The following is a 27948-nucleotide window of genomic DNA, read 5'->3' as shown; positions in this document are numbered from 1 at the left end:
TACAAAGAATCTGTCTTTATAATATTTATCGTCAATTTTAGGCACACTATATATATTTAATGTATAAAATAAAATAAAAGACACACGACTGGCTTCTTATTATAATATTTATTTGCACTACAAAAACAACAGGGATGCTTTACATAAAGAAATACGCTCGGTACAAGGACGTGAAACGCCGCGTTTAACATGCTGACGACATTACGTTTGTGAAATCGTATCGCTTATTGGATTTTCTCAATTCGAAAAAATCCAAGAAGAGAAAATCTTTTTCTCCAATAGTTCACTGCGGTGATAGACTACCACAAACTGTACCAATTGAAGTACATATCAAGGTAAATTTTAATTTCATTTTACCTTTAATTAGCGGTGTTTAGCATATACTTAAATTGTCTAAATTTCACAAGTTTAACGTCAATTTTCACAGGAAGGAGAGAGATATATAGGTATGAAAGATAATTGGATAAGAACCCTAATGACATAGATCTCCAAGGGACGATCTCCAAAAAACATTCAAAGGATATCCCTATGTCCTAAGAATGTTCGCCAGAACGTCCCTTGAATAAAGTGTGCTATTAGGGAAAAAAATAAGAGAGAGAGAGAGAGAGAGAAACACAAATAGATAGAAACAATGCCTGGCACTATTGTATTCAGGAATGAGCTATGTACAATTAAGCATCTTGTTTGTCTCGTGCTTGCCGATGATCATTTAACCACAGACTTTACAAGTATGGACTGGTAATTACCTATAGTTTCTGCTAACAATAAGAAACAGTGTCCGGAGGAATATATATATATATATGTATACTTTTCAAGTGTTTCTCTTTTTCAAAGCATTCGGAAATATACATTGCGCATGTTAAACATATGGCGCGTTAGCACTATATCAGAATTGAAAATAATATATTGTAGCAAAGCAAACACGAAATAAAGTTCTTTTTGAAAATGTATAGGTAATTAAAAAATACGCAAGACAAAACTTTCTAAAATCGTATAGAAAGAGATAATCTCAATGAAACATATCTAATGTATTATATATCAAACATGCGCAAAATATACTTCCGGACTTCCGTATACTTTTACAAAGAGAAGCACGAACATGATCTTGCTTCTATTGCCAGTTCATACTTATAGGGTCTACAATCAAAAAGTATTGTTCGTGGGTGAACAATCGAAGAAAAAATGTTTGACTTTGTTCTTCGATTCTTTTAACAGTACGCATCTTATCCCTGTTAGAAAACCATAAGCTTTTCGTATCATATACCTTTTAAATAAAAAAATAGATTATTTATTCTTACTTCGTAAGCGCGAATTGAAATATTTTTAGTTAAGGGATGACTTTCTGCTACTCAAGAGAGCGCGCAGAGAAATTTTCGATTCGTGGCTGTTGGTGCATGAATCATTTATTCATTTGAACTGAATGGAGAGCGTGTCGTATCACAAATTTAAAACGATTTTACAGTTTCACCGGCTCTCTCGATATGCTTCCATCGTACTATGGCGGCACGAGCTACGCCGTAACGATTAATTTTCGATCGTCCTAAAACGACGGTCGATTACGGAAATTTCTTTATTCATTATTGTTATTCTAATTAACTAAAGGGCGGAAATAATAAAAATGCAGGAAGAGAAATAGAAAAGGGAGGAAGGGGGAGGAACGCAGAAAGTGGAATGGAAATAAAAAAGAATTAGACAAGGGAGTAAATGAAGTTGAACGGAATCGAGTCGATTGCTTTGGGGGAATGCGTTTGGCGGCGAAGTGTCTTGTGTTTCGCGAAAAGCTCGACGGCCATCGACGAAGAAATTGAGTTCAGGATCAAGGGACAAGGGGGCAACACCGTAAGATTGGTTCTGTTGCCAACGTCGTACCCGTGTTCCTACTGGCAAAAGTGGCTCGGCGATGGTGCCTCTACGTGGTGGTACCAACGCCGGCGGAGCTCCTCTTGTGCTTCCTCATCTCAGTCCTCGAATGAGTTCTTAAATGATGGAAGTAATCAGTCGCGCCTTGAAGTTGACGAAACGCTCGCTTGTGGCTGCCAGACGCTGCAAATAAAAGCAAATTGATCAATTTTAGTCAAATATTTAAGTATTCGCATATGATCCGATTTGACGATCTTCTGCCGACTATTACAGTAAATATAAAAAGTATTCTTATATATGTATCTTATCTAGACTGTGTTCCAAATTTATTGTCAGCACTGAAAATGCGACAGTTTACGTTACGTGCACTATAGATTTTCAGTATAGGCAGTCAATTTTGGAACATAGCCATGGAGACACGGTAATATCTCGGCACTAAACAAGCATAGCGACACTGCCATGGCTACTTTACGCGAGCCGGCGAATTGCGGGAGACCGAGATTATCAAATCTCAATAAGGGCAGAACTAGAGAACCTATAGTATAACAGAGATGCGCAAAGTGTCACGTGATCGTAAGTATTTCTCTGATTGGATGGAGTCTCTCGTCTCTAAATGTAGGGCTGCCATATGATGGATGTAAATTCTGTGCATAAAGATAAGATTAAGCATAAAGATAAGACTATTTAGACCACAGCCATGGTCAGTGAGCGTTGCAAGCGCTGTGACGGTTCTGCACATTTTACATAGTCTACACTTTGCAGAGATTATATAAGTGAAGTTTACGGTCACGCGTTTACGATCGTGGAGGAGTTGAATAAATGCAATTGTGATTAAATTGATAAAAATACTTTCAGTCGATGCGTTTTCGCGTAATAAAAATAATACATGATCAACAAGCGCTGCGATCTGTACGGTAGTGTCTCGGTCGGTTCAAAACAACAGGATCAGTAAAGTCAGTTTGTCTCGAAGGGAGAGGTATTGAGCCTCTATTATCTGAATAATTTAGTTATCTGTCTTTTGATATGTTTGAATAAACGAAGTTCTATTGTAATGTCATTTTCCATTTTCGTTTATTATCAAAATAATACATTCTAATTATTAGATTTTTTTAGGAAAAATAATTCTGAGAAATATCAATCTATTTTATTAGTATACGATCTATTTTATTCTCTATTAATAAATTGTTAATTAATATTTACTTTCTAAAATTAAAATTTAAAAAAATATCTGCGCAAAAATATTTTTTGCTCTCACTGTACGTTCGACACTTATTTTTAGGACGAGGCAGTATTTAAACATTTGTTAAATAATTTATTTTTTCTACACATTGCAATTTTCCAAATTTTTTCTTAAATTATATTACTTAATGTTAATACACGAGCTAAATTTATAGAGAAAACTTAAGAGCCAATTCAAGAGGAAGAGATAAAAAACCACAAGCGCTACGCATGTTTTGCAAACGTAAAACTGCTTCGTGTTACTCGCGTCTTCTACTCATGTAATTGCACAAAATCAAGATGCGCAGAAGAGTAACGAATCGAGGAATTCCGTGTTGCGTACGAAGCGTAAACCGCTTTCAAACCGGATAGTGCGATGGACGCTCCTTGTGAGGTAAAACACTTCAGATGTTAGTACAACAGAATTTAATAATCCGCAAATTGTGGCATAATAAAACAGTTATGATTGACATGAAAACGACGCAAAAAAAGAATTGTCACACAAAAGTGTTTCAGGATCACTTTCCTTTCTCTTTGCGCTCTTTACCCAACGACTGTCGTTGCACAGTCGATCGGCGTGAAGTTCTAATTTACACACATTATGCTATATTTCTTTACAGACATAATATAGTATTACATATAATTTAAGTGGTAATTTTTCAGCCTGCGACTGTAACACACGCAAAACCGGTATATCTGCTATCTAGAATTTTTGCAAAGTTATTTACGTTTACGCACTCCCACCGTCATTAATTTATACATATATATACGTATATTATTCTTTTTATATTTTCTTTGTTACACGCCATATCTTATTACCGAAATCGATTGATTTCAACGCAATTTCGTTTATCCTTAGGTCTATATCTAAATGTCATTTAATCTCTTTTTGTTCTACAAACACCTTTCATCATTTTGTTTCAAAGGAAAAAGCAAAGATAATTTGCATTTATTGTTAATATAATCTCCATGCTCTGTGTATTAAGATAGAATATTCATAAATACAATTAGACTTATTTAATTCAATATCTTTAGATTACATAATTCAAACGAAAGTTTCTATTAAGTTAATAATATTAAAAAAGTGAGGATAATTTACATTTGTTGTTTAATGTGATCTCCGTGTATTAAAATTAAAATGTTCATAAATACAATTAGAGTTATTTAATTCAATGTTTTAAATTAATTTAAACAAAAAGTTTCTATTAAGTTAAGAATATTAATAATGTGTCAGCTTAAATGAATTAATTAATACTATCTTCTCTTTTTTAAATATTTTTATAATTGTTTTCCATATCTAAATACTAATATAGAAAACAACTTCATACCTACATCAACAATTATACTTTTGTTATTAATAAATTTAATTCCTTATTATAGATTATTATTCTTTGTATACGTAAATTATTATTATCTCCGATACTACCTATAATTATCTGCTATTAACTGATTACAAAATTCGTAAGATGTACGGAAGTAACAAATGGCCGAGCAAGAATAAACGCCGCAGTTACGTCGATCATATGATCTAAGGTGAATCATTTTCCACGGTTCGCGCGGCAATTCCGAGTGTTACGAGCGTAAAAATCATTGGTTTAAAAAATTATAGTGAATTGTATCGCGGAATAAAAAAAATCCTTGCGTGATGGTGCATGATCTAAGATAATTCAGTTCCGGCTTTTGTATTTTAATGGTAGCTTAAGTATAGCTTTTAGGCTGCTATTAATATTTTATCCAATTAATAAATTATATTATCGATTGATTATGTTATATGTATATTGCTCATGACTCTTCGGTTGCAGTATAATTTAGATTGTGTCATAATGATTGCGAAGCAGATCCTGTCTTAATGATTGTGAGATAACGGATTCTGTCCTATCGTATTACTATTTAGATCAGTGATGCACGCAATCTTTTTAAAGAGATTTATTTTTAGAGAATCATTTTTTCAGGATAGCGATTATATAACCTATTCTCTAAAGCATGAAAAGTGAAATTTGTTATCATTGAAGGAGAAATTTTTTTTATTTTTTATGTTTTTCGCCCTAGGCAAAGTCACATGATGACTACTCAGAAACAAATAAAATTTTGCGGGCTGCATAATGTTTATTTTTTTGTATAAAATAAACAGTAGAGATTTTATATTTTCAGCTATGAGCTAGCAAACCGCAAAAAAAATTTCATAGACAGGCTACAAGTTGCGCATCACTGATTTAGATCATCTATCACACACTGTCCAAAGGCTAAGCACCGTTCAATAAGTGCGAGATGAATAATCTCCTAGCTGGACAATGCCCACTGATTTCGTGTTTTACGGGTTTAAAATTGATTAAATCACAAAGTGAAAGCGCAGTTCGCTCGGCAACGTATGAAATATATTGCGAGTGATAAATGTCAATCCTTTCTCATCTTCTTTCTCTATGATGTTTGTCACTTTAAATTGATTCAGCAATCTTTCGCAATTTACAAAATGTAAATTAGGCTATAAAATAAACTTTCTATATTACTGAAATTGGACAACTTTCAAAATTCACGCATAACAACTCTAATCTATACATATCCATTCATCTTTTTCGAAATTGTAGTTTTTATATAGTGAGATACATGTCGATATAAAAAATAAGGAAAGATAGAGGAGATTTGTGTACTTTCGCAGCTAAAGTCTTGGTCGTTAAGCACGAAAGATCCTTTGTGATAAATTAAATATAGGGCAGTCGTCCACAAAGCGTAACACAAAGCGTGCGATTTCGACGGTAGTAGCCGTGGCCAGTTGTCGCCTCCGGCGATCTTGCGTGCCAGGATCGGCTCTTGCATAAGTTTGCAGCTGGTAAATGGACGCGCTATTTCATAGAGAAAGTCGCTTACATTTTTACTTTCCACCGATTCCGACGGCTCGGGTTGCGTAATGGCCCAGTTTATATCTGAAACAACGCGACGCGTCGCGGCGCTACGCTTGTTTAACTTTCGGCCGAACACGTGACTGGCTACTGTAAAGATTTAAATTTTCTGATCGTCGTTATATGAGATTTTAATCAATAACCGCAACCGAGGTAACGTGGTCTTATGCTGCGCCACAACACTCAACCTTAATAAAGTATTATGCCATAAACTTGTAAATATTATGACAGACTAATGTCTCCTTCCATTATCGAGTTTTAAGAAGGTTTTGTGAAATTTCATCGTATGTGTAGTTACTTATTCTTACGTACGGTTTCAAATTTGATATTTCACACCATGCCTCATTTATCATTTACGATCCTTTTTACTAATTCCAAATGGATTTTTAATACGATTCGTTATGTAGCGTTGAGTACTCATACATCTTTTATCAATGATTATTATCCAACTAAAAAGGGAAGTTTCACAATTATCCGGAGCCGATTTGATTCTCCATGAAATATATTGTAAAACACGAAAATCTAAGAGACACGTATTTTTTTATACGTGCGCTAACTCATATTTAAGGGGTGTTTCATGTATAAAAAAATACGTGTCTCTTAGATTTTCGTGTTTTACAATATATTTCATGGAGAATCAAATCGGTTCCAGACAGTTGTGAAACTTCCCTTTAAGCAATGTTTTGATACTTCTTTATTCTTTTTTAAGACTCGCAGTTTCGTGATTTGTGTCGCGTTCTTTGTCACGCGTTTCCGTCGTCGTTTTAATTAATCTCGTAATTTTATATAAGAAACCACAATGTAAATTTCACTTGGCAAATCCGTTGAAGAAACGAATCCGTTTGCGAGTAGTAATTATCGCGTGTCGACAAATGCAGTCGCTTGCGACGACAGATTGGATTATTTATCGTGGGATCGCAATCGGAATTACGTCACGTGCAGTATTATAAGTTTTTCATTTATTTGAATTATTTATATGATTTGTAGTACAAGATTCGCAAATTCACGCTGTGAACCGTGAATATCGTGATTCCTGATAAGAAAAAAAAATTCCTAATTCTTTTTTTCATTCTAATATTGAAATTAATTTTCTCGTAGATAATGAAATAGAGATATGAACAACTTATGTACGTCAGAAACGACGCAATCATTTGCGCGATTGCGCACACATATACACGCCGGAGTTGAATTCTTTTAGTTTCTAAATAAATTATACTTGCGATTTCTAAATAAGTTATAATTATAGTTAGATTTGTTTCTGACACAATTGTCTAACGATATTATGTTCAATTTAACTTTTACTTATTAATTGCTCTTCGAACACAGTTGTTCAATATTTCGTCATAAACGCGGTTTACCTTCGTGTGGTCCAAGAGTCATTAAAATTTTGAAATCTATAATCGACGTCCGGTATAATGAATATACCATAAACTCCTATTATGTTGTCTGCTTATAGTATGTAGCTAATTGACGCAATGTCTTTCAAAATATGTTATTAAATAATTGTCGCGTATGATCACATTGTTAGCACTACCTGTGAGCTCTGTAATGGCAATCGATCACCAATTATCCCTCCTCTTATAGGAATCGACTAGTATACATTCTCCTCAAAAATAAGCACACAGCTTATGAAGTTTATAAATAATTATAGCTCCACAACCACACAATAATTATTGTGTCATTGAGTTAATTTATTTACTTCAGACACACACAAGGAATGTTCTACACTTATAAAAGGCACCTTATAGCGTAACAAGAAAAAACTAAAATTAATAATGTATCAACCAAGGCAATAACGCGTTCACATTTAGAGTTGCGAGATAAGATTCGGATTGCGGAAGTTACATGTAAAGAACGATTTTGCTGCAGTATCTAAAAATTTAAGTAGATATAAATTTGAAAATAATTTTATTGGGCCATCTATATAATTATATTGGATGCAAACGGCTTGTTGGAATGTTAAAATTTTTTGTAGTATTATCATTATACTTAAGTATTCTACAGCCTACGTAATTATTTTGATGGTTCAACATAATTATTTTTAGATCTGTATTTGGTTAAATTAAAATTGAAACTTGCCACGATCTATATGTAATTAAAATTGTTAGATACTTAAGTAAAACCGATTTTTTTGTGTAGAGTTTACATAAACGCAAAATTCTGTTATGTTAAAAAAAAGTTACAATTAGTGATCGGTGGAAGTTACTCACGAGTATGAGATCCTGGACGAGATTCGAGAGTCCTCGATTAGCGATGACGAAAAACCTGGTGACTGGGCCGGGTACGGCCTCGTGTTCATCCGACTTTCCTTCATGGGTGTCCGAAGAGGAAGAGCCGCCTAGCTGGTTACTTCCGCTTCCGGCCACCAGCTGGAAAGATTACAGAGATCTATTAGAGTTAGTTGGAAGGCAATTAGAGGGGTGCCCCGCCGTTTGCGTTCCCGAATGGATTTCGGGATGCGCGGCGAAGAAGTGAGTACAAAACATATAGGAATTATAATATTTTGTTTGTTTGTTTGTTGGAGGGTAATAAAATTGCGGTGTGTATTGCAGCTCCACGTCCAATTCCAGCGCTCCCGACACTACGGTGCTCTCACATCCTTATTCCTACTTGCGGCTACAACATACGAACCATCGATCTTACTGCTACGATCCTTACGTGCGCTCCTTCGGCTCGTAATACTCGAAGTTTGTCTGCAGGGTGTCCATACGTTTTTTTTTTTCAATTTGAGAATTATTTGAGATTATTCTTGAGCGAAAGGCGATCCCGCGAAGCGATCATGAATCGATATCCGGCTAAGGATTTCTATATGGACACCCTGCGCGTGCACCATGAAAAGGTGAAATCGCCAAGTACCCAAAAGTGACAACAGGATAAACCATATGCCACGATTAACTCTCAATAATACGCTTCGTATCTAGCAATTCGCATAATATAATAAGAATAATATTGAATTTGGTGTTCAGGCGAATTCTTCCCGTACATCACACTTTATCCGAGAGATGTTCTGGGAACGTCCTGAGAACGTTCAGAGGATATAAGACTATCCTCTGGATGTTTTTGATAAAGACGTCCTTTGGTCTATGATGTATGGGTCTAGTTACGAACGCGTCGAGTTTGTACATGTCGTGGACTAAATTTACAATAAGTATCTACGAGATGCAGATCTTTGTCTGGCAGACAAACCGGTTCCATCGCGATGAGAAATCCTAGCTTCTTGATAACGATTATTAAACATTCACTCTTCATCCAAAGGATCTGCGCAGATATTATTGTCAAACTATTGCGACCGATTTGTCTGCCGCGACAAAACTGCGTGCATTTACTCGGGTGCGTCCAAAATAAATGGAACTAGATACAACTACGGACCGCTAAATATATACGGTGCAGTGGACGAGTACGAAGATCACAACAACGAGATCCATATCCAGAATGAATCGGCCTCTCCATCAGCCGGTCAGTACGCCAGATTTTAAAAGTCGGTGGTTGTCAGCGTTGCGTCGGGACCGTTGGCCGGGTGGAACAAGATGGGATTTGGAACGAGATGAAATGGACAAAATTATCCGGTAAATATTCTAGAGTTGAAGAAAACAATTAAGTAGCTATTAAGGGCATATAAACAATTAAGGACATTAAGAATTTACGAATTATAATTGATCATGTATTTTTCAACTAAACTTCTTGCACCATTCATCTTTTTCTTCGTTGGAAAGAAAAAGAGAAAAGATGAATAATGCAAAAAGTTCAGCTAAAGAATAGACTTCATATTTTTGTTTGCGAAATTTTTTAAATGTTGTTCAGCGCAAATTGCATTTTTAATAAAACTAAGATGTCGATTAAATAGAGATGTCAAAAATATACCAATGCCCTTTTTGTACTCAGATATTTGTGTGTTGTAAGAAGTGGTAACTCTATTAGTAACATTTTTAATACAAGTCGAATATTGTGTGAACATATTACTCGTTTTAGTCGACTGTAGTTATACTTCAACTCTATGTTGCGTATAGGAATGTATAAAGTAATATCTAGCTAGGAGTTAGGGATGCGCAATTTATACAAATTACATGGCAAGACCTCCTTGTAATATTAGACATGTAAAAAAAGTGCGTGGATACAAAAGAAGTCGTAGCAAATAAAGAAAAGATAGTTTTACAGAGGGAACGGCAGATTATAGAACTCGCTGTGTTGCATTACTTTCAAACATATACACGTACGCATATACAACAGGCCGGTATATTAGAGATCTTGATATGCAATTCATGCGCAGCGAGACAGGCAAGATCGGTAGATGCTTTGTATAAAGGAAGGAGAAACGGTGTATGAGGAAAAAGAAAAAGAAACTAGACAGGAAGTGTGTCGGTAACCTGTTCAAAATAAGTCGTCGTGAGGGATTAAGTCATTGGTAGAAAGTAAGTTGAAGATTTAAGGAACGTCATACAATTAAGTCGACAGTGATGCGTATATGTGAAAAAGTGTGGCATGCAGATAAAGATAAGTGCAATACAATGCGAGGAAGATTTTGCGATTAGAGAAGAGTTATGTGAAGGAGTTGATTGAAGATAATAGAACAATTAAGACAATATAATTACAAGCTATAATGTGAAGAGTGCTTTGTATTACTTTTGCTTGTAGCGCACGATTGCGATGTTACAAAAATAAATACATATATACTATAAAATAGTATTTTGAAGAAAACTATAATAGACTTTAATCCTACGGAGCTAACGCCAAAATCTCTAACATAATCTGTGAGATCTATTTAATATATGAATAAATTTTAATAAATTTTAAAGAATCAAAATGATATAAGTTGTATAAAAAATAATGAGTACTTAATAAATATTTAAAGATTATTTTAATATAAGAATAATCCAAATTTTTTTTGCAGATATAACATAAAAAAAATTTAATTATTTGACATTTTTGTTAAAATGGCAATTGTTACAATATATACAAGAATTAAGAACTAATAGTAAATTTAAATATAATATATGTTTCATCTTAATACTTTTTATTATAAAGAAGGCTAAATTATTTTTACTTCAAAATTTTTGTTATCTAAACAATCAATACAGGAGGTTTAATAGACCCATCGTCAACTCCGGAAGATCAAAAACGTGTCTTTGAGTTATATTTGGTATTAAAATCAGATGACTATATAATTTTTCATGCAATTGGAAAACATATGACATGCTGAGGGTGATTATGAAATGAAAGAAGTATAAAAAGTAGAGTAGAAAGAGAAGATAAAGAAAAATAAAAGGAGAAGAAAGAGGGAAGTCATATTAGTAGAATGAAATAGATACAGAAAAAGAAAGAGAAAGTTAATGAACGAACCCGATAAATTCGATTGATGCTATACATACGTGCAGCACCAAGTCGATTGTCTCACATTACAAATAGAAAAAAACGATCATCCGTTCATGACACGTTATGCATCAGATCACTTCCTTACTTAAAAAATGTCACAATTTAAAGAAAAGTATTTTTCCAGTTATTATAATAAATGAATTAGGTAAACATTACTTTACCAATCATTAAATTAATTTAATTTTATGAAAAATCATAAAAATTATCATAATTCAACAAGAGTGGCTTTCAAGAAAAATTGTCACAACTAGAAAAAGATGATTTTTTTAATGCTTGCGAAACATAAATAACAAAAATGATATTTGATCATATTAGGGACATGTTCCTTTCACCGATATTACTTGATTAATAATTTTCTGTCAAATTGAAAAAATTAATTTTTCCTTTTTTTTCTAGGAAACTTAATCTTTTTTAGTTGTATTATTTTTAAAGTAAGGAATCGATATCTCTTGCGCAAAGAGATAAACGCATAATTGCGTGCCCACTCAACGCCTACGATCGTTTCCTTCAACTTTTAGAGCAGATACAGATCATTCGACGCGTTTCGTCATCGAAGTCTCGCCGAAGAACTGTTATTCTCTAAAAGAACGGCATATGTGAGCATTCAGTCTTATCGGGCTCGGTCAAAGAAAGCGCAGTCGCCGTACTCTCTGTCGGCGGACACTTAGGCGTGTCGGAAGGATTTGGCGTACCGGTGGTAGAATGCCGGCTCCTGGGGCGGCGGTCGAAGGTGCGCCGGACGTCGGGGTGCCAGTACCACCGGGGTTGGCGGCAGCTGGGGCGGCTGGACTCACGTCGCGCGAAGCGCTTAGCCCGAGCCCGAGGCTCTGTGTACCGGCCACGACACGGTACACCGTGCCCGCCGCTCTTGCCGCCCCGTCGGCCGCTTGCTAAACGAGAAACAGAGACGAGAACAGTTTCGTTTACTTGGCGTTCTCTGCCCCCGCTGGAAGGAATCGCGTTTCTCTCGTTCATTTTCCCGTCCGTCTGCGCGATATCGCACAAGAGATTGCTATCTCTCCCAGCGGAACTCCGCGCGAACTTCTGGAACGTCCTGCAATAATGGCTGGAAAGTGGTTCGTTAAAAGTACTGTAATCGCGACAAAGTGGAGCCCTCGGGTAGAACCTGGAGGGTTGTGGTCGTTCGTTCGCCGCTGATGGATTGTCATGCAATCAGTTTGTTTTGCCGTCGTGAAAAATGGAGAGGAATTAATTGTTTAACTATACGTGTCTCCGCAGGCAAAGTATGTGTGAAGAAAAACCGGTTCGATATCGACGAGTCGATATCGTTAGCGATATTACGTACGATTTCTTCATATGAACTTTGCCCATATAAATATGCATTATATTTGTTAAATAGTTGAAAGGTCCGGTACTGATCGACTGGGATGTCGCAGTCTAAAATGTCATTACAAAAATTTCTACCGGATGTCATTAAAAAGTCACTTCTTATTATGCTGCTGTCACATTTTTTAGTAATTTCTAAATGTTATAATTAAATTTCTCCGTTACGTGATATAAATATCAATTCTATTCACAATCGTTAAAATCTTGCCAACTAATTTATCAATGTCATAATTAAATGTCTTCATTCAATAAATATCCATTTTATTTCATAACCATTAAAAGCCTAAGCAGTAAAATGGTCATGTTACGTCACAACGATGTTAGAATTAATCATGATTGATGGAAAAGTGATCGATTTTTAAGGTTCTTGACCACTCACACTATTAAATCAAATCCATAATGTCAAATTATACTTAATTTTAGTTATTTCTCATCATTTCTATAACTTACCACTACTCCTATTCAATATGTCGTTAATTTAATTAAGACACTGAAGTTAAATAATTTAATTCAAGAAAATGTATCAAATTTGACTCAAATTTTATTTGTTATTTACTAAGTGCATATATTAATATGGATGCTTACTTTGAATCACAGAAATGGATTAATATATACATTTTGACACATATGGAAGTTAAAAATAACAAAATTTTATTTAACTTAAGGCAAGTTACCGTTGCTCCTTTGATATTTAACAGTACATAAATCTTTAGATTGATGACTTCAAAAGTGAAAAAACAGATAACGAAAATTCTTGCAAAATATCTTAAAATAGAAATATATTTTTAAATAACATATTTGCATTTGATAGAGCACATTTGTAAATTATATCATAAACTCCTTTTATTTCGATATAGAATAAAATCATGTTTATCTCAATTCGACAGCTGTCATAGTTTTAGACATAATTTAATTTCGAATATATGGTTATTTATATTGATAATCAAACACAAGAGGAATTTTCGGTATGTATAACTATTTAACAAATCTATAATTCTATGAATTGCAGATATTGTTTTATTGAAAAATATTCACATTTTAATACTTTTGCAAGAATTTTCTTTATATTTTCTCTCTTTTGACGTTATAAGTTATAATCCAAGATTGTGCTGCAGTGATTAAGTTTAATAATCATTTTTTAACTATTTTAATGTTATAATGATTTTCTGTTTGAGAATCTTCGTTTCAAATTTTAAATGAAATCGGGTAGTGTCATTCGTTCTTGCCGTAAGAGAACAAAATGTTTTTAGCATAATTGTCGCTTATTAACAGGTGAGTACCTACGGCAAGAACTAGTAGAGTATCGGTCACGTAGCAAGTTTCTTGTTTTCTCAATCTGTGAACAGTGAAGGGTCGCAGCGCGCGCGACCGGTCTAGAATCGGTTCGAGTCACTCATAATAACGTCTTTTTGCCAGGAAAGCGAATAACGGTATAACAGTGACAGCGGCCATTGGAAACGGTGACTCGATTTTCGCGTGATTGCATCTGTCCTGACGGTGAAAAACCCGTTTCACCGATATAGACACTGTGCAGAAAAAACCGGTCGCCGAGTGTCGTTGGTGCGCGACACGGTTATTGTTCATTTCCACGCGATAATGCAGCACGCACGACCGTTTTTTCTCGAGAAACATATATGCGATATAAGATAATGATTTCATACCATGTCATGCGAACAGCAATTAAATCTATTAATACATCATTAATATGTTATTAACAAATTTTTTTAATGGACGTATTACCTGTATTTTTTAACAAATGATAAAAAATTTTTTTTTTAAATTACGGATGTTTTTATATATATTGTAAATATTTGAAAATAATACAAAATTTTGGCAGTGATTTAAAACTTGAATAAAAAATTATTTTAATAAAAAATAATACCATGCTTTAAAAAAATAATTAAGATAAAATAAATAAAATTTTTATTTAAATTATAAAATTGTATTGTTAAATATCGATAAATATTGATCTCTCTCTCTCTTATTAAACGTTTTCTTTTTCCTGTAATATTTTTATTTTTGTATGGAAAATATAAATTTCTTTCTAATCATTTTCTGCAAAAATTATACATCTTATTATATAGTTAAATAAAAAATTTAATTGAAATTCTTTTGTAATTTTAAATAATTTATTATTAATATTACAATGGTACACTGAAAAAAAAGATTGGCTGCTGCAACCAATTAAAAATGCTATGCCATATTTTACCATCTAATTTGCTGCAGCAGCCAATCTTTTTTTCAGTGTAGGTACCCTGGTAGCAAGCTGATGTCAAAATAACGTCTTTTGACGTCAAAATGACGTGTGTTGCTACCTGGGTACGGTCGCAGCATATTTCTTATAGTGTGCTACTGATTGTGAGATACATTTCTGCGCGCGATTCGGTAACTCGATCGTCGAGTGTTGAGTGGTAGAGGAGGTAAAATAGAAGGAATCGGCCCGAAATGTACAACCAATTCCGAGCACTATAAATAATTAATTAATTTCAAATTTTTTTAAAGAAAGTGAAACTACTGGCTATATAAAGGGATCTAACATTTGTTTTATCGATCAAAATATCATTTTTGTTCCATACTATGAAACTAATTACTTTGTATTAGTTTCACAGTCACAGAACAATTAAAATTTTTTTCACGATCAAAATACACTTGCTAATATCTGGCTCTGGTGTATTTTGTGTCCTTAACAGGAAAAAATAAAGAACTTACTGATTTTTCTTTATTCACTTTTACTTCAATACTCAAAAAACACAAAGTCGTCTAAAAAATGACTAAAAGCCTAGATGATAAATTGTTATAAAGATATCTTTTAGTAAAGGAATATTGATGAAAAAGTGGTTAAATCGGGGAGTACAGACTCTTGCATAAGTCTGTGCTGCGGTCTTACAAGGCGATAAATCGCATCGCTGATCATCTTTATAGCTTTATTCATGTGATATTTAAAGCGGGGTGTACGGACTCTTGTACGTAACGGTAACACATACGGTATAAGAAATTCAACTAATCGGACTTTTTTATTTCATGGAAATTTTAATAATTTCTATTCGTTGTTGAATCATGTATCTCTCCATAATAACTTGCCACACACTATTGAGTACAGCTGTTACAGCACGACGACAACAATCCAATCAGTGTTGCCAATGTGACGTTTTAAAGCTCTTACGCTCTTATTAGTAAACGCGTTATAAAAAAGAAGTCTTAAAGACAACTAAAAGATATGTACATACATATAGAAATCATTTTTTAATTGTTATGGAAACATCTATAAAGATGATTCGACTAGCAATGCGATATTTGATCTTTTAGTCATTTTTTCGTCAACTATATTCTTTCACTAAAAGACATCTTTATAACAATTTAGTCATCTTTTAGTCATCTTTTAGACGATTTTATTTGTGCTCTCTAGGAAAGTACGATTTGAGTGTACATAATCTAGCATTTATGCAATATATAGAATATAGCAGAGCAAGAAATATACGTAATGTTTTACTTAATATTTTATTTAATATATGTAATATTTTTACTTTGAAATTAAGAATCTGTTTTATTGATATCGATCAAGTTTGATCATCATTCCAGCACTCCTTTAAAAAGTATTAAAAACAGAAGAAAAGAGCTTCAATTATTTAGGAGTATGAGTATTTTTTCTAACAAAGATTAAAATTGATCGAACTACAAATAGTATTTGCAATGACAGTAAAGTAGTTGTTACCCGCTCTATCTTCTATTATTGCTAATTCTTAGTTTAACTAACCCGCGGCATTTTTCTAGCATTGTATATAACCGCGAATTTCATCGTATGGACTATTAATCAAAGACATCGGCTTTGGTGAGAATCTCGGCTAAGGTAATTCTATCGCGAGGCCCGATCGTGCCTAGGTCAGGAACCTTGGGATAGTAACAGATGGTACAGCGATGGTTAAAGGCAATTCGGTTGCGCACTTTCACTGTCGCTTGCAGCTAGTAACCTTGTGGTTATTCGCCCATTACTGGAATATCAAGTGTATTCGAGATTGATTGCTCGGCGCACTGTTAGTCCGGATTTGCAATAGATGTTTTAAGCCTTAAGCTATAAGAAATTGATCAATTACAGTCAAATGCGAGGAAAATAATTGACTATGATTCGTACATTTCTTATGGCTTAAGGCTTAAAAACTTATTGTAGATCTGGACTTACCTATCTGAACTTACGATGTAATCTCGAACCTGCTTTTTCCCCATTCCCCGTCTTCTCTTGAGTATGATTCCAATCTCCATTTTTTACGCAGCGTTATCAAAGGAAGTTATGTCTAAGACATCGCAACTCACCCTGATAATGTCGAAGAGGAAATTGCCTGACCCGGCGCTTCCACCGGTACCGCCGCCGAAACCAAAGAGGAATCTCTTGTTTCTATTCTCATCCTCCTCCGTCTCGGTTTCATCTAATGGCGTCAACTCCTGCGGCGAACTGTCGCTCGGCACTTCGTCCGCGAATTGCACTCGCACCTCGTTGTTCTGTGATTCCGATCCGATCTCATTCACTCGATTCTCTGATTCTGGGTTCACGTCCTGTAAAAAAAATGTTTCCTATGGCTGACAAGAATCAGGAGGTCTTTATCCCTGAATTTATATTGCATACGAAAATCGATAATATACATGATACGTACATTATAATATACGTATATTACAGTATTTTGGTATACGATATTTCTCAAAAATAAGGCTCCAGACAATAAGTCACGATGTCTCGCGACTTTTTGCTGGAGCGAATAAAGAGCAATTAATTCGTTTCATCATATATTTTATATGTGCGTTTTGTAGCATAAGCAACACGCATGGTATAGATATATCTATTGTGACACAGATTGTTAATAATTTATTATTAATCAATCGATCATTGTTGATTTTTTCAACGAAGAGAAGTGCACAAAAAATCATATGGCAAGTAGGTCGCCTGCATAATTCCAGAGTGTGTAAAGTGTTGTTAGGACTACGTAATATTCCAACAACGTTTCCTATAAATTATTCATGATATATATGACTTCCGTTACATGAATTTATAGTTACTTTTTGATTGAGCTTTTTTGTGAATCAGAACTAAAATATGATTAATACTATATTTACTTTTAAATCTTTTAACTACATTTATATAACAATGTCAAAACAAGTAACATGCGAATTATAAACGATACTCTACATAGTATGTAACATGCATAATCAATAAGCGGCACAAATAGCATATAGAATAGCATTAATAGAAAGTTAAACAGAATGTTTTCAACAAATATGTTATTTATGTTAGATTATACTATCTCGGGCATCACACGTAATCGTCAATGATTCATCGAACAAAAAGTTGAGTAATGAATCATTGATTGCTAATAATTTGCAAGTATTATTTGAAATATATATATATGTATATATGATGTATATATACATATATGCAATAATATCGGTAGATGCTATGTAAGAAACGTAAACAAAAGTTATTTTTTAAAGATTATTTTAAAGAATCTTTATTTTAAAGATTATTACAAGTACGATTACTGTACTACGAACACTTATTGTATGCATTAAGCTGATTTATTCTGCAACAGCTAATGACTAAAAAATGATTAGCATATTGAAAATAGAGATGACAAAACGACAAGCCGAAAAAGGCTATTTGTGAAAAGATTGTTTCAAGATGAACTTCCAAACTTGAATTAAAAAATAATCTAGCAGTTGAAATGGCTTCAGAGTTTCGTGAAGGAAGAAATATGCTACACGATATAAACGTTAAAGTCTGATCTTGAATTTATGTCAGAGTTAGATGACGAAGAGATAAAAGTTTTAAATAGACATAGATTTTAAATGATTCTGCGAATATATACAAGGTGTTCAACAACAGATAAGAGAAAATTTAATGAGTTATTCTAAATAATAAAATAAGATGGAAGTCATTAATCAAAGATAACAAAATTTCAATGGAGACTTTGTTTTTTAATTATATTAAATATCTAAATATTTACGTATTCTTTAGACATTATGACAAAAATGCTTTAGGCATTTAAACATTGCATTTTTTTATGTAGATATTATATTTAATTTAAACATTTATAATTAAAAAACTTTATATAAAAAAATTTTAATTATAATTTATTCTTAATTTCTGTCTTATTTTATCAATTAGGATTACTTCTTTTTTCCCATCTATTTTTTCCATCTATTTCTGAACACTATATCTGTATATAAACATATAATATGTATGAATCGTAGACGAGAAACACGTAATGATAATTGAAATAATAAGATGGAAGGGGACCCAGAATCACAACATAACAGAAAAAAAATTTTTGTAGATTCTGTGACTCTGGTGAAATAAGATTGCAATAAAAGATCGTAGCAACATGAGTTGCCAATGCAACATTAGACGATTAATAGCTACATAAATAACAAACATGAGGACAAAAACACAATTAGTAACCGTAACGAAAAAAACGTGCGCAGCCGCGGCAGTCCTGGTTGCGCGGTAAAACTTAGGTCATTAAATCCTTCGAGATCTGAGTGGTCGATCGATTCGATCCTCGTTTTCTCGAACACCCAATGAATAATTAGCACACAAAGTAGACAACGCAGTGCCGCAGCAGTCCTGAATGCGCGGTAAGGCATTCTGCAAGGCAATTCTGTATTTCTCATAAAGATTCCTCAAGGTCGTGACCTCGAAATTTTTACCGAGCTGCTGATCAATCAGTCACTGCGCAGTGGTGACCTCGTTTTCTAGTAAAGACGGTGTCGTTGGCTTTGCTGTAGTGGTCGTCGTAGTGTCGACAATGTTGGCTCTGCTCTCTGCCGTCGTTATCAAGGATGAGGTAGTGAACGAAGAGGAATTAATCGTTTCCTCCTCATCAGGTGGAAATGTCGGCAAAGAGATCGACACCTTGGAAGCATTATTCGAGCCAGTTGACATAGACTCATCCTCATCGTCATCTCCGAAGGGCGACATACCCACTACGCTCGTACCTTCGTCACTCTTCTCGACGCCTGGGGGGGTATTGCCCATGCCGCCGCCAAGAATATTGCGGAGGATGACCGGACCAAGGACACGAATGATTTCTCCGATAATAGAGTTGACCTTTGATTCGATTCTCTAGAAAATAACAGGCCTTTGCTGGAAAGTCTTGCAGCGTAGTGATAGATCTTCCTCCTTTTTTTTTTATTCTGATTTCAAGACATTGCTTTGCAGCCGCGTGATCAGTGGATGATATGATATCTATCAACCCATGGCAATGATCGTTGACATTTTTTATTTATGAATGATATAGACTTATGACGTTTTCTTCGGCCTGTACGAGGATCTTTTTAAATATCCGATCAATCGTTCTGCTAGTTAATAAATATTTGTGTAATTGATCGATGCTGTGTTTAAGTATGACTGACTTATTGCTTCTTATCGCATTATCTCTTATTACCAGGCTTGGATTTCCTTTCAACAGCGCTATAAGTCATAGGAAATCAGGTTTACCATCATTACACAATACTCGGCGCTCAGTGAAGCAGGTATTCTGTGAGATTTTTACGATCCTACTTTAAATACAAAGACAGAATTAAACATGGTTTTCTTTGAAATGTAGTTACTCCGTAACCCGAGGGATCTTACAATGTCACTTCGTGCGACCGTCATCAACTCTTCATGCGTTCGTCCAATCATTCGAGGACGCTGCCAGAGAAATTTCGACATTTCTTCACAAACGATCTTCCGGCTCGCGCAAACCGCGACTTCGCGGCAATGTGAGATAACTAACTCACGCTATTCTGCAAAGGTTCGTTACTAAATCGCCATTGTCGTACACGTGCACGCACATGCAACCGCATGCATAAGAAACCCGGCGTTGCTGGCCAATGCCGAGGAAGCCATTTGCTAACAAGACAAAAAAAATCGCACAACGTATTATTAGTCAAATTAGGAAGTTATTCGTGAACAATTCAATAGGCAGCATACGGCCAGAAGGAATTTCACACGCAAGAAAGAAACTTTCCCGAATGTTTAGTTTTTATAGGTAGGAGTCTCTCTTATTCCGTTGATGAACGATTTACTTCGCATTGCGCGATTTTTTTATTCGAATTGTAATGAAACTTCCCCTAATAAAGTTACTAAGTTCTCGTGAAAATTCTCATTATGTAACTGGTACTGCAGATTGAGTGAGGATTCAGAAAAAGAGAGGAAAAACAGAACACGAGAAATCTTATATAGCTAACAGGAAGAATCGACGGAGACGCAATTATTCTTTTTTATTAGCGTGGAGCATGACGAACCGCTTCCGTTCTCTTCATGCGGAACATACTCATGGAATAAGATCAAAACAAATCGATCTGTACGTGAGCGTACGAGTGAATGAGCAAAGGGTAGTTGGCTAATGCGTTGGCTGCCTCTCAAATCGTATGCGTTACTTTCTCGGTAAGAATGTAAGGCTGAAGTGTTCAGCGAATACTGTTTTTTTTTTTTACGGCACAGTTCTATACAGATCGACGAAAGCAAAATCCTAATTGGAGAATATCAAAAATTCTTAGTGCGTTTCAGCCTGATGTGAATCGCTCAAGGACATCTTATTGCTCCTTGATAATGTTTGTCGAGGCGAGATGTATAATCTGCGATGATAATTTATGTACAGTTTCGCCTATAAAACGCCGCTCGGCGTGTCAGTCTAGTCCTGGCCTTCTGCAGGATTTCTCTGACATTGGTGTATCAACGACTGCTCACCTGGGAAATATCGGGGAAGAGCTGTCGTAGAATGCCAATAGTCCTTTTGCTCCTCAGGGCAGCCTCGCTGTCGGCTTCGGCCATCACCAGCCGATCGAGGGCCTGAAAGAAAGTTTTCTTGTTGGCCCTGTCATACGACAGCTATTTGAATTTGGATCTTTATGATAGCAAAGATGCTTTTCAGCTAATAATCGCAGGATATTAAGGATATTAAGGATATTAATTATCGGGTTTCAATTGATACACCTCATAGATTTCAAATCTTCGAGGCTATACACATTTACGGATTAATAAGCCAGTGTTTGATTGCGAGAAAATGGCTATCTACTTAAAGTAAGTAGACACGTGGACTTCTACAGTTACGCAAGAGCTTTTAAATATGTATGAACTGGGATCTTTCAATCTACAGAGCACTGAAGTACATGTCTCGCAAAGTGTTAGACAATAATTTGAATTATGATGATGATGATGAAGAAGGAATTGCCAAAGGAATCCTTTCTATTAAAATAATTTGTGCATCGTTTTTGTCAAAGTGACGTTAAAATATAACGTCAAACTATGTACCTGCACGAAGTAATGACAAATAAGGAAATACTTGTGATACGTAATTTTCCCGCTCCAACTAAAAATGGTTGGTAAAGGCCATGGAATTTAGTGTTTGAGAATGTTAAGGTAATTGTGTTGTGTAATGTTCTTTATGTTAGATGCTAACCAAGCAAGGATCATTAATTTAGCGCCATTGGATATTGAACCGATTTTGCTATTTCCTTCAAGAAGACACTATAACAAATTCTCATTAACTGGGATTTACATATATATTAAGATTAAAATTTATTATATATTATGATAATAAAGACAACTATTATCGCCGATGTTGATCGTGAGAATTAATTATTTCAAATGTATATTCTCGGATATTTATCTAAACAAAAAAATTGCGCGAGTATGAAAGTTATCAAATTCTGGTATTTATATACAGCTAATTTAGTCGAAATTACGAAATGTTAACATTCGATTACATTTGTGTCATCAAGAAGGACAACCTGTTTTACGACAAGGTGATTCAAGTATATATCTTATATCAGTTTCACATTAAATTTCGTACTGATGGAGCTAGATTGGCCAATAGGCGGGAACCAAACCCAAATGTTGCTCAACCGAAGCATTATGGTACACTTTCCCTCAAATCTCGTTTCACATTCATATGATCACCTTCGTATTTGTTCGTCCCAATCAACTTTGAATAAGAAATTTTGCTTGTAAATTTATTTTCGTACGTTTAAAAATCTTAAGAATAAGAGATAAGAAAAAATTGATACATACATCAAAATGGATATATACATCAAAATGGATACGTATATCAAAATGACATACAAATTGATACATCATCTTTTATATAATTATATTCATGCCTTCATAATTTTTTAATATCTTACATTACATAGTTCTTTAATGTTTTACTATATACCTTTCAATTTTCTAATTATTTATGCAATTAATTATATGTTTTAGTATTATTTAGTATAGTACACGCGAAAAGCAGTTTTGCTAAAGTATTTAAAATTTAGGTAGATATAGATCTAAATATTTTAAACCATTAAAATGATTATGTAAAACGCTCAAGTTGGTTGATAGAATATCAACATTTTTTATAATATTGCTCATTATGATTAAACGTTCTACATAATTATTTTAATGGATGATAAAATTATTTTCTGGATCTGTATTTAGTTAAATTCTTAGATACTTCAGCAAAATCATTCTTTCCATGGTAATAATAATAATAATAATAATAACAATAATAATAGTTCCTAATTAAACATGTTTATGTCCTATGATTCATCTTTACACGTCTTAATGGATTTTTTATACACTTCTAATAGGCCGTTCACATTCGTATTCACCTAATTATTTATGTCTGTATCTCCCTAATATCACCCACAATATCTGACACATTTTGTTATCTCATATCCTTCGACTGAGCGAAAATGCGGATCGGACGTAAGACCAGTAATTTGTTTGTATACAATCTGTATATCACACCGTGTTGTTAAATTGCACTTGTGCGTACGCACCAGCTTTCCATCGGACGCCTATCGACCGAAGAAAGTGTCCGTTAACTCCGCCGATGTTGGTGGCCAGTGAAAGTGTCGGAGCGAGGACGAGAGCCGGTCGGACGACCCGGGTTTTCATCGGATCGTATACTTTGAGGGTTATACCGTGTACTTTACAGTCGCATAACCGAAACATTGAACTCCGCACGAAGGTGCTCGTACCCGAATATTACGCGCAAAATGTTTTCCAAACTCTCTTTATATTTATTGTCATGTAACCGTTCTGCCGGGAACCATTTTTCCAGTATTACTTACGCACGTGCTCAGCGTATTACATGATTTTAAATTGTAACGGCAAGTTACGTAAACAATACAGATAATTATTAATAAATTATAGTAAACGCTAAGTTTAAGTAGCTATGATAATAGCTATTGATAGAGTTCTTCGAATAACAGCTATGATTTCCAAAGTCATGTAATAATGTAACAGCAATCGTAACAATTACGTGCAATGCCACATTTTCGAAGAATCAAGAATTACAAAATAATTTCTGGTGACGTATACTACGGATAATATTTCAAACGTAAAAGATTTCAACGTCGTTACAGCGCAATTTCGATGAGGAAGTGCATTGCACCTTATGCAAATTTTATTAACTCCATAAGCATTTTTGTAATAAAATGTATTTATTAGTGGGAATAGAAAGGAACAATTATATTCAGTTTACTAGTATTTCCCAGTTCCACGTTGTTAAATAAACAAATTCTTATTTGCGGTTCTGTAAACCACAAGCACAATACATAAAATATCAATTGCCGTTTTGTTTATATTACTATCAGTTTCGTCGCGGTGATATTGTTCGAGTGAAAGACTCGTTGAAAGTAAAATGTCATCTTCAGCCATCGAATCGATCAATTCGATAGAACGATCGAGCATTTAACGTTCGTAGAGTGGAATGTACCTGAACTTTCGCGATCGACAAGAAATCATCTTGCATTTGATCACCCATATCGTTTATTAATAATTAATAACCATACGTAATTTAATTAGTAATTTCTATGTTTCGATACAGAGAAATTCTCTGCGACATTATTTTCTGCAAATCAGACTTTCTCCTTAATCGAAAGAACTAAAGATAAGTGAAGAAATGAAGATTAATGGAAAAGATTAATGGAAAATGTTGAAATTGCTATTCAATGACATAGTGACAATCTTTATAAGCGTCATGCATAATTTTACGCAGGAATTGATTAGCTCTTATACCTCTAATGCAAAATAAGTAGTAAAATTTTTACGCTATGTCACATTTGAAATTCGGCCTCGAACTCTGTTAGTTGCCACGTGCCATTCGTGTTAGATAATTAAGCGATAATGCATGGGAGAAGTAGCCGTTAATGCCGCGAATTAATCTTCGCAAAATAGATCGCGATGTTAAAAGAGAAAGGCACGAGATGTGCCGCTCACGTGCTTACCTCTGATCGGAGTCCGTCTTCCGGAAGCGGATGCGAGCTCACTAATGCGAGGCAAAGCACAGCCGTCAGCGTTAGAATAGTAAATCTCATCTTGATTCGTACAGATGAATTCTGCAGAAATAAAATGTTTATTTTAACATACACAATTAGGTATTTATGATTACGGTAGCAATTAATTCCTCGTTAACGCGTTGCAATATCGCATATTTCTCACAATCAAATTTTCACATTCTACGCGATATGGATTACTTAGTGAATCTTTATCGCAGTCCATAGACTGAGAGAAAAATGTTTGGTATTTAGGATTATAACTGCATGGTAAAATAATTATCTAGGAGCTCTATTTTTATGGTTATTACTGCTATGACATTAGTAATAATTTACAGTATAATAATAATTTGTAGTTCTATCAAAAAATATATAGTTGGCACTGAAAATAATTATAAACTATAGTCAAACTATTTATAATAATTTAAATTACTAGTATCATATATGTTTATTATAATTTGAATTAATAATAATTTAAATTACAACCGTTTTTTTCTCTCAGTACGTGGATTTCTCGAAAACGACCTTAATATTATACATATATTTCGTACAAGCTTCTTTAAATTATTTTAGAAATAATCGTTCTTTCGAAGCACGTGCGATGTGAAAATAAATATCCGGATATAATGTGCGCATGATGAAAGTGAAAGATTTTTCACGGGTCATAATTCTACTTCTCTCATGATTTTCTAAGATGTATTCAGTACGTCTCTCGTTCTCTCTCTTTATCCCTCCTCCTCTCCCTCCCCTCCATACAGACACGCAAAGACAAGTTGCAAGGTAAAGCGGAAATCGTTCACAAGGATCATGACAAGACGAAGGAAACATGAAGGTGCATGGAGAAAAGAGCGAAGGGGAGAGACGCAATGACTCTCCTTTCTCGAACATGGATCCGTTCGCGACTATCACTTTCGACGGAATGAAAGTGGAGAACGCTGTGCTGGCGTCTTCAAAGGTGGCGGGAGGAAAGGCGAGATAAAGCGTGCGCGAGCTCTTTAATTAGTCTCGATTTTAATAAAACACACTGGTGCTTGCTGCGTTTTATGTCCGCATTAGGATTATTTATTAATTCACGATTCCTTTTTCGAGCTCTGTGGAAATTTGCTTGCTTTTTGCAACCGAATAAAATTATTGCGTTTCGTGACGTAAAACTTCGAAACGCTGACCATAGTTCACGAAAACCGGTTACAAGTTATGTTGAGAGCCTTCAACAAACCAAAAAAAAACCCAATAAACGTGTTTAATTATTCTTAGATTATTTAATCGAAAAAAAAATAATTTTCTCAATTAATTTTATTTTAAATGGAACGTAAAATTATGGAGATATTTACTTTTCTAAGAAACGTTCACTGAAGAAAAGATCTGATAATAGTAATATATCAAGTTCAGATGGTAGTTATTAAAGCTTTGATGAAATAATGGCAATCAAACGTTCAGTTAATATAACTAATACCAACTAAACGTTAATTTTACTTTACAAATTATTATCTTACTTTTCTAATTATTACCAAACTGTTGATTACTATTGTGTTTGATAATATTTACTAAATATTGCATCAATATGCTAAACAAAATACATTTGATAGCTATTACCAGATTTTTTTTCAATGTTGTTAATGCACGCGTAACTTTGAAGTTTTTTTTGCTAATGTATGCCAATGCAAATATAAATAGCTACACGTGCATTTGGCACGCTAAGGATGGATAATGGCGATATAATGGCATTAAGACGATATAGATTCAGCACACATCACTTCTACTTGGAGACGGTGTTGCAATATTCTATTTTCGAGGCCACATGATAATTAATTTTAATTGGCATCTCCATCACTACCTTGCAAAGGACAATTTACATTGCGATTATGATACGATAATGCATGAATTAAAAATCTTTTTCCATTTTCTAAGAAATAAATATACTCTGAAGTTTTGTACGTAAAATTAAGTTCGAGAAAATAATTATTCAACTAGTAAAAAGAAGTATTAAGTCAATATTAAAATTGATGATAAAGAAATTTTGTTTTCTATTTTTTGTGAACAATGAAAGTGAGAATAAGTAAGTTTGCAATCGAAGTAGCCATAAAGAGAATTTTTCCGAGAGACTTCCTGTGTGAAGAAAAAAATTGATATTCTTCAAGCATGGGCGAATTTAATTCGTGCTGATTGTCATAAATTTCCATTTTCACTTGGAACTTACTGTTCCGGTCCATTTCAAGATTTTCACTCTGTTAACTTCTTTCCGTGCTTTTTTATTTTTTCTATTCTATAAATTATTTTTTACATCAGTAATCTCGTAAATAATATTTTTTAAATTATATTCCTATAAACTATTAATTGTACGGAAAAGAATTCCAGAGTTTTCATCAGATAAGTAATTACGGAGGAAATTGTGCGTCCAGATGGAAAGAGATTTCTCCGGAAAATCGCGATTCAAGAGCACTTTCATAAAATATAAAATAATATTACATTATGCCGTAATATTTCATACTGATTTCTTGCGTATAAACAAATTTGCAATTTTTTCACTTTATCAATAATTATATTTTTATCTAATATATCTAATTTTGTTAATTTTGTTAAACGATAGGAATATCTCACGAGCTTTGCCTGTCTGCATTCGTCTTCAAGAACACATGAAACTCAAAAGTTTCCCACTTATCATCACCTCGCCACGTGGTCGTCGCGTTCGGTAAATTCTCCACGACACTGAAGATGAGTACACAGCTACCCGGAAAAGACGCTGATCGAATTAGAAACGCGAGATTTGTGTAAACTCACCACGCACAGATATTATCCGTCACACGGTTCGCCGTGAAAATCGAATTTTTTTAAATAAAAAAAAAAGATTTTGTGTGAGGCCCTGAAGGAGCTCTCGGCGGCTCCTGCTCTCTTCGGGGTTTTCTGTTACTGTCTGTGTAGCGACGCTTAGTGAGCGGCTTTTATTAGAAGGAGGGGCCTGGCA

At 34.3% G+C, this 27948-nt stretch overlaps 1 protein-coding gene across 2 annotated transcripts; it reads right to left on the bottom strand.

Moving 5' to 3' along the window:
• Window positions 1-91: 91 nt before the first annotated feature.
• LOC108728155 (uncharacterized) lies at window positions 92-27902 on the bottom strand. 2 transcript variants are annotated; one of them, XM_018456567.1, is made up of 7 exons: window positions 27765-27902; window positions 24939-25049; window positions 21412-21513; window positions 17001-17240; window positions 12038-12235; window positions 8186-8344; window positions 92-2043 (listed from the first exon to the last, which is right to left on the bottom strand). In XM_018456567.1, the coding sequence occupies exons 2-7, from the start codon at window positions 25026-25028 to the stop codon at window positions 1978-1980; spliced, it is 855 nt and encodes a 284-aa protein (XP_018312069.1). In that variant the 5' UTR covers window positions 25029-25049; window positions 27765-27902; the 3' UTR covers window positions 92-1977. The 2 variants fall into 2 exon arrangements, with proteins under 2 accessions (XP_018312069.1, XP_018312068.1); XM_018456566.1 differs by lacking the exon at window positions 12038-12235.
• Between the last annotated feature and the right edge of the window lie 46 nt (window positions 27903-27948).

The sequence above is a fragment of the Mycetomoellerius zeteki genome, unplaced genomic scaffold (genome assembly GCF_001594055.1).
Source record: "Mycetomoellerius zeteki isolate Tzet28-1 unplaced genomic scaffold, Tzet1.0 scaffold58, whole genome shotgun sequence".
Classification (NCBI taxonomy): Eukaryota; Metazoa; Arthropoda; class Insecta; order Hymenoptera; family Formicidae; genus Mycetomoellerius; species Mycetomoellerius zeteki.
Note: the sequence above shows the minus strand (reverse complement) of the source record. Positions and strands in the feature narration are given on the sequence as shown.